The 8276-nt window shown below is 41.3% G+C and overlaps 1 protein-coding gene across 2 annotated transcripts in view; it reads left to right on the forward strand.

The window, feature by feature from the left end:
* esyt1b (extended synaptotagmin-like protein 1b) overlaps positions 1-6851 on the forward strand; it is a 36194-nt gene extending 29343 nt beyond the window's left edge. For both annotated transcript variants that reach the window (XM_039011559.1, XM_039011563.1), the window contains 18 exons: positions 1031-1177; positions 1488-1621; positions 2000-2132; positions 2318-2424; positions 2552-2693; positions 2872-3048; positions 3368-3450; positions 3799-3847; positions 4042-4131; positions 4361-4456; positions 4683-4754; positions 4836-4922; positions 5090-5236; positions 5319-5455; positions 5737-5868; positions 5976-6078; positions 6330-6379; positions 6575-6851. In XM_039011559.1, the coding sequence (XP_038867487.1) occupies positions 1031-1177; positions 1488-1621; positions 2000-2132; positions 2318-2424; positions 2552-2693; positions 2872-3048; positions 3368-3450; positions 3799-3847; positions 4042-4131; positions 4361-4456; positions 4683-4754; positions 4836-4922; positions 5090-5236; positions 5319-5455; positions 5737-5868; positions 5976-6078; positions 6330-6379; positions 6575-6602 (1914 nt within the window). In that variant the 3' untranslated portion in view covers positions 6603-6851. The remainder of the gene's footprint in view (positions 1-1030; positions 1178-1487; positions 1622-1999; positions 2133-2317; positions 2425-2551; positions 2694-2871; positions 3049-3367; positions 3451-3798; positions 3848-4041; positions 4132-4360; positions 4457-4682; positions 4755-4835; positions 4923-5089; positions 5237-5318; positions 5456-5736; positions 5869-5975; positions 6079-6329; positions 6380-6574) is intronic.
* The last annotated feature ends 1425 nt before the right edge of the window (positions 6852-8276 follow it).

Below are 8276 nucleotides of genomic sequence, written 5' to 3' on the forward strand. Positions count from 1 at the left end.
AATACACAACATGTAATTGATGGAATTGGAACCAGGTGTGATGGAACACAAGACAAAACCAATGGAAAATGAAAAGTGGATCAGCGATGGCTAGAAGGTCGGTGACTTCGACCGCCGAACAAGGAGAGGGAGCAACTTCGGCGGAAGTCGTGACACACCCCTTCTCTGTGGTTGAGAATAGGGGGTTTCAGCACCTCGTGAAAGTGCTCGAGCCACGTTACGAACTTCCCTCTTGCACCCATTTCAGCAAACAGGTAGTACCCGCTCTATATAAGCAAGCCAAAGCCAATGAATTGGCCAATGCATCCTGTGTTAAGCTTACTTCACAGTGACAGCCTATTATATTACGCCAGAGTGGGAGATGTACTGCGCTACAGACACGCCCCCTTTACGATAGTCACAAGTGCGTATCTGGCACTAAAGGAGGCAGTGTCATGGTGCGTTCGTAACCAAGTAGGAAGTGGGATTTTACCACATATGACTGGGAAAAATCCACTTGAATGGCCCTTCAACTTCTAATTTAGTGGGAAACTCATCTATAATTCTGAGCACCCACTTCTCCCACATGGTGACCTCTGATGTAACCTACTAAGGAAATGCCTCTATAACAGCATTTTTGGGAGTTAAATGCAACAACAAAAGATTATTCATAAAAAGCCATCTATTATTGTGTTTTGTTTTACTTTATAATTTGTTTTCAAGCCTAATAGCTGTACTCTTAGTTTATAGTTGACGTAGCTTGTTGGCGGTTAGCCAGTTGTTCAAATCACATGAATGCGTCCAACTGGTATTTGCGTCTGGTAAATTTCCACCTCCCATAACGCCCAACATAACAATCCTGGGAACATTGTGAATGCTGAACATTGTGAATGGCATTTAATTTCCCCGCTGTACCGAAACCAAACCGAACCATAACCCCACTGTAAACAGCTTGCACAGTCACTGTGAAATGCAATTCATCCATACAAATCTCCCATTCTACCTTTTTCTCTTTTCATTTCTAATTCACTCTGTATTTATCTTTCTCTAGCTCTCCAGTGCTTGGGATCAGGCGATAGGTTCTCTGGTGGTACCAATCAGAGAACTGCTGTCAAAACCAGATCTGGTCCTGGATCAGTGGCTGAGTCTGGATGGAGCCTCACCTGACAGTCAGATTCTACTGAGGGCTGAACTCAAGGTGAGACACACACACTTATAGTCGCACTCACAAACATCAACTATCAATGTGAGGAACAAAATGTACCATATAGTACACAAAGTGCTGCATGTATGTAATTTAGCAGACACTCTTATCCAGAGCGACTTACACTAGTGAGTGCATATATTTTTGTACTGGTCCCCTTGGGAATTAAACCCATAACCCTGGCGTTGCAAGCGCCATGCTCTCCCAACTGAGCCACATGGGACATGTTATGTACTTTACCTGCACCTAGCAGTCTAATCTTAAAGCTATTGGTAAGTAATTAGCTGCATGTTTTCGTTCACAGATCCTGAACTCAAAGATGACTGAGGGTGTTGGGCTACCACAAGGTCCAGAAGCTATTACTCTTGGGAGATACAGTGAGGAGCAAGTTACTGCGACCAATGAGGAGAAACAACACAGTGAGGTGCCCTCTGAGGAGTGAGTTTTGTCTTGGCCCCTCCCAGTATTCAAATTGTTGAATTGTAATTATAAGTTGATTGCAAATGTATGCAGTGTAGGGTTTTCACGTGGCAAGGGAACAAAACATGAAGCGGACAAAATTTCCTGAAGAAACAGTCCTAATGTTGGAAACAAGCATGTTGTCCCCCAGAATGACATGTTTTTTATTGCACAAAATATGTTACATACAGCAGGTTTTTTAAAGGACCAAAGAGTTTAATCTGCTTTGTGTTTTCCTTTTTGCCACGGAAAATCAGGGATCGTATGTTTGTGATACTGGTATCGTGACAACCCTAATAAAGTGTATGTAAATGATAAAACCCTTCAACATGTGTGTCTCTTTGCGTGTATTCTCAGGTCTGTTGCAGTCTCCAGCCAACCCGCTGTCTCAGAACCTGAAGAAGAGGTCTTTGAGGCTGCCAAAGAAGACCCCAGCCCTCCTGAGACACTCCCCACACACACCAGCCCTGATCCCAGCTTTGATACTGAGGTGAGATCCTGGATGTGGATGTCTGTATATGGGTTTCAAGATGCATTCTGTGGATGTGTTTTTATTGAAACCAAGAGTTTATGTATTAACAAGATAGATTCGAATTGATTTTGATATGAATTGCATGACCGACTACAACTTTATAGCTGCAGGTGAAAGTATTGATGTGTGTTTTTGACCAACAGATAGAGGAGCAAGAAGACAGTGAGGTGGAGGAACCTATCACCATCACCCAACAGTCACTCACAGCAGACACTGAGGAGCTCCAACCCTGTCAGAGGCCAACGGCAGGGTGAGCTCCATTCAACAACGCATGCAGAGAGCTTTTTATGTACTCTGACTCTGCATAGACAATCTTCAGTGTGGTGAAGCAACTATAAACATGCTGTGTGTTTGTGTTCCTGTGTGTGTATACTCAGGTCTGGTATAGAGGACATTGCCAGAGCTACAGTGTTTAGCCTTCCCTCTGTGTCTGTACCTGAGAAAGCTGAGGCCATGCCTGATGTCGTCCTTGAAACACGCCCTCCTCACACAACACCTAAGCCCAGCTTTGGCACAGAGGTGGGTGCTTCACTGAAGGGACAACACAAATATATTGCTTAGACCAATAGTTTGAACCAAAATGTAAAGGACTTAACCAAAAATGTGTCAAAGACTATAATATTTCATATTTTGAGAATACTAGGATGCCTTCAAAACGTGCTTGAGTGTCACTGGGGTTATGTTGTTTGTCCTGTAGGGGGTGATGAGAATCCACCTATTGGAGGCCAAGGATCTGGTTGCCATGGATAAGCTGATGGGGGGCCTGAAGAAGGGCAAGAGTGACCCTTATGTCAAGATCAACATCGGAGGGGTCAAGTTTAAGAGTCATGTGATCAAGGAGAACCTCAACCCTACCTGGAACGAGATGTATGAGGTATGGAGGGAGTTGGAGTTTTTAGGAAAGCTCATCTCTCTAGGACAGGGTATTGGACATTGTGTACATTTAAATGAGCAGTAAAATGTATTGTGCGGTGCTGTAAAAAGTAAAAGCTATACATTTTAGAGTTTAGAGTAGAGATTGTTTGTATGAGCTGCAGTGTCTCCACTCGTGGATCATTATGAAGGGTTTTGTCGTAAAAATGTATCTGAGACCACTAGAAGTTTGTGACCTTTGTACATTTTCTTCCTTATTATCATGTAATAGTATTCTTTATGTGTTTTGTTATTGATTTTCCCTGATGTGTGTTTCCCAGACTGTGCTGACCCCCCAGGCTAGAGAGGAGATCCAGATAGAGCTGTATGATAAAGACATGGACTCCGATGACTTCCTGGGCAGGTGTGTTCTAACTGGGCAACTATACACTGTTTAATCAGTAGCCTGTTATTGATACTCAAGGGATACGTCCCAAATGGCACCCTATTCCCTTTATAGTCCACTACTTTTGACCAGAGCCCTATGAGCCCTGGTCAAAAATAGTGCACCAAGTAAGGAAACAGAGTGCTATTTGGGATGAACACAAGATAAGAGGTACTGTCTTTATACACTTTGGCCTTATGGTAGACAGCTTTGCAAAGTTGTTCTACTTTTCTACTATTACGTATCAAACAGATCTATATAAGAAGTCACAAGAATCTAATGCCATTTTGGACAGTTGCCAAAACATTTTTTTTTTTTTGTGTGCAGGTTTATGATCAGGCTGAGTGATGTCATCAGGTCCCAGTACACAGACCAAGTGAGTCAAGAGTCTTTATAGAGAAAGTCAGGGCAGAGTTTGGAATTGATTTAATTCCTCTGTCCTGTGGCCCTTTTATCACTTGTATTATAAGTTTTGATTGTGAGGTTATTACTGTTGTCACAGTCTAGCTTTACATTCTACCTCTACTGATTGTGCTAGATTTGTACACAGCGAATATTTCTGTGTTCCAGTGGTACACTCTGAATGAAGTGAAGTCAGGTCGTGTACATCTGGTACTGGAGTGGGTACCTACAGTATCACAACCAGACAGACTGGATCAGGTCAGTCCCACTCCTTTCTCAGTTTCTTCTGTCTCTCTCATCTCCTATCTCTTTCACTATGATTTCAGTTCAGCAATCTCTTTCCTCCCCGTCCTATCAGTCACTCCAAGAACATCTTTCTATTTGCAGAAAGCAGTTGATTCACATTCCATAACTCCTGCTATGTGGTATAACAGAGCACAGATGTCACGAGATGTCTCAATGTAACTCTTTCCTCCCCAACCTCCAGGTGCTGCAGCTGCAGTCTCTCCAGTCCTACCAGAACAAGGCTGTTCCCTCTACTGCTCTCCTCTTTGTCTATATGGACAGAGCCCACTCACTGCCTGTGAGTCACCTTTGACCTTTTATTCTGTTGTTATCTTGCCATGATATTGATGGCCTACTGTCATCTGATGTTTGTGATAGACTGTGATGCTTCACTTGGTTATTTTCTCTTGTGTTGTTTCATTGCTGATACATTATCTCACCATAATAGTCTTACATTATCAATTTTTTTCCCTTATCAGTTATGTCTTTAAGTGACCTAGAGTGACCTTTATCTGTGTTTCTAGTTAAAGAAGAGTGGGAAGGAGCCAAAGGCTGGAGCTGAGCTAGTTCTGGGGAAGACAACCTACAGAACCAAGGTGAGACTCAGCTTACAATATCACGCTTGTAATTTGTCTTAGATTGACCAACTAACGTCTCTTTTCCCTATCTCTCTTAAGGTGTGTGATCGCACCCACTCCCCCCAGTGGGACGAGGCTTTCTACTTCCTGGTTCGTGACCCCAAAGAAGAGATGCTCATAGTGAAGGTGAGTGGTTGTTTTAGTGTCATTGCAAGCACTTTGCTTTTTCTTGCGTTACTCATTTACAACAATATACAATTTCTTTATTGTCCGTTCATGTGGACATTTTGTTAATGTCAGCAGCAGGTCAGAAACTTAAGGGTGTCTCCGTCTCTCTCCATCTCTACATGTAGCTCTCCAGTGCTTGGGATCAGGCGATGGGTTCTCTGGTGGTACCAATCAGAGAGCTGCTGTCAGAACCAGATCTGGTCCTGGATCAGTGGCTGCATCTGGATGGGGCCTCACCTGACAGTCAGATTCTACTGAGGGCTGAGCTTAAGGTGAAAAACACACACACACACACTTCTGTATCCTCTATTGTTACTGTTAAAATGATTACTTACAAAATGTATCTTTCAACAGATTCTGGACTCTAAAATGGTGGAGCTGATAGGTCAAGGGACACTGCCGTGCGCTGCAGGAAACTGTGGGCAGGTGAAGCTGTCTCTTTCCTATGCCTCAAAGGAGAAGAAACTCACCATTGCAGTCCATGCCTGCAGGTCTGCATCTGAGTGTCTGCATCAACTCAACTCTTTTCATATAGCAAGAGCACAGAGTTTGTCATTGTCAGGTCACATGATGGTCTGCAAACACTACTGCCCCCTACATATAGCATAGCTTTGAACTCACTGCTAAAGAAAGGGTCCATTCATGTAATGATATCCCTATTATATATTTTCAACAAATTCCTCATACTGTACCTCTTTCTCTTACTTTACCATTTGACCACACTGGTTTTTAAGGCCATGGATCATGTTATATGTTGTGTGTTTCTGTATAGGGATCTGGAGTCCTCCAGTAAGGATGGCCTAGACACCTACATCTCCCTCATGCTGCTGCCAGACAAAACCAAGGCCACCAAGAGGAAGACCAGCGTCAAGAAGAGAGACCTGAACCCAGAATATAACGAGAGGTGTGAGATGTTATGTGTGTGTGTCTCACTGCCAACTGAGTCATTTGAAACTATATGTGTTAAATGGCGGCAGAGTGTAAAAGTATTGTCCCTGCCCCTCTGTGTAGGTTTGAATTTGATTTGTCTGTGGAGGAGGCCAGGCGCAGGCATCTGAGTGTGTCGGTGAAGAACAGCTCAGCGTCCTTCAGGAGCAGCGATATCATTGGACAGGTCAGCCTGGGCTTGGATTACTGCATCTTCTTTTATGGCTATATTTTACTCATCATACTAAACTGTATCAGCTGGGTAGCTTTGGAGTAAACATGGGTGTCTGAACCTTGTTTTTTTCTTTCTCACCTGGTGCAAATGATGACTCATGCTTCTGTTCCACCCATGCAATATCATGTTAGTATTATGCAAATGACACTTGTTTTGAATGCTGTGTAAAGTAATATTTGTTCTTACCAAACTTCTTCTTTCAGGTGCACATAGAGCTGGCTCAGATTGACCTGGCCTCTGGTGTAACAGAATGGTGAGTAGTAGCCATAAAACAGGTAGCAATTAACTAATTGATTGATTGCACTAACGAAGGTTGGTTGACTGACAATTTAGCCATAATACACTGACCTTGACGCTGTTATTATGTGTGCGTCTTCTCGTTGGAGTGGTAGCCATACAAAATGATTGATTAATTAATTAACCCACTTTTACTTTAACCCTCCCACAGGTTTGACTTGAAAGAGGAGGCTGAATAGTGGATCTGTCTGCAGCTGTCATACCTGTTATACCAAAGGTTTAAAGTTAACCTGTACAGCCTAACTCACGCTGATGCCTTCCCCCACCTACCTTTACCGCTGCTGCAGCCTGCTCTGTCCTTTCACCTTGCGTCACTTGTCTGCCTGTTAATGTCTATCTCTATATATTCACATATCAATATTATCACTAAAGACAGGGCAACTCAATACGTCAGACAATCTGGATTGGACCAGAAAGTCATCTTCAGATTAAACTTAGTATTAATAGTTATGATGTAATAGTTATGAAGGTCAAAATGTGTAAATACTTATGAATGTTACATACTGTACTTTAAGAAGGTTAAGGGTTATACCTGCTTATGAAAGTTACTTTTTAAATTTATATTACCAACTTGTTAGGGTTATTTGAAGATCATATGAAGGTTATGTACGTTAAAGGTTAATGTACTAATGAATGATAGTTATATGCATTTATCTTGCTAGAGTAATCTATCAGTGAGGAAGGAGTTCATGTTATCAAGGTAAAGAAACTCTTTCCTTAAACAGGAAGTGAATAGGGACCAGAAAAATGCATTGTCAGGATACAGTATCAGTTCGGTATTTGATAATACCAAAGTAACAAACATGATTTGGAAGAAATATAAGGGAATTATATAATATATTATGGAATGTTATTTGTTGTGGGTTGTTAAGTATGTTAATATTAATAGAAGGATAATGAGGAATATGTAAGATTGAAAGTAGAGTATTATGGGCTTAGATACAGTAAGGGTCCTTGCATTTTCAGTCTCATGTAGTCAGATACACAATACACCTTAACCCACTCAGTGTCTAGTCAGGAACCTTACTAAAAGAGCATTGCTTTTATGTTACCTTACTTTGCCTTATGTTATTACACAGAGACTACCACTATAGTATATACAGTACTGTCATCCATGCATCATTATCCATGTGAAATGCACCCAATAGCCAAAGTCACTCTGATAATACAGATTACAGATGCCAGTGGGGTTCAAATGTGTTAAATGGCCATTTTTATTTTCCTCAGTCATTGTCATGTTGTTGGTTTTGCTCCATTCCATTTTGTTACATATCTTTTTGTTTAAACATTTTACTTGCCCTTATGTTACTATACTGCTTTGATGTGTTTTACATTTGTGTATTTTTGTTTTATTGCAGCAGATTTTTTAACACATTACAATTGTGCATATATTGTCCCTTAACTTTGGCAAAATGAAAATTCCTTTGAAAAAATAAAGACGGTAATAAAATCAGTGTGCATCGTGGCAGTCAAACACTTTTTGCACCTTAAGAAGAGAGCAATCTCCTGTGGTACAGATACTAGTCCTCAAGTCCTACAAACCTACTAGTGGGGTTAAATTGAACCAAAATTATTCTGCAAACTGATTAAAATGCTATATTACTCCGTGTGGTATACATGGAACTATTATAAATGCAGCAAGGACACTCTTTTTCAAACAACAGAAGTGGCCATATCCATCAACGTTATTTGAGTGGCTCCATGTGCTTTTGGATAATTCCCATTTCCTTTCATTTCGGAAAGACCAAACGAGGAAATAAATCGTTTTTAAAATACTTTTTCTAGTTGAATTCTAAAACTGAATATCAACTCGTTTTCTCGTTTATAGTTTCCAAATTGTGCATCGAGTAACA

Source organism: Salvelinus namaycush, chromosome 2 (genome assembly GCF_016432855.1).
Source record: "Salvelinus namaycush isolate Seneca chromosome 2, SaNama_1.0, whole genome shotgun sequence".
Lineage (NCBI taxonomy): Eukaryota > Metazoa > Chordata > Actinopteri > Salmoniformes > Salmonidae > Salvelinus > Salvelinus namaycush.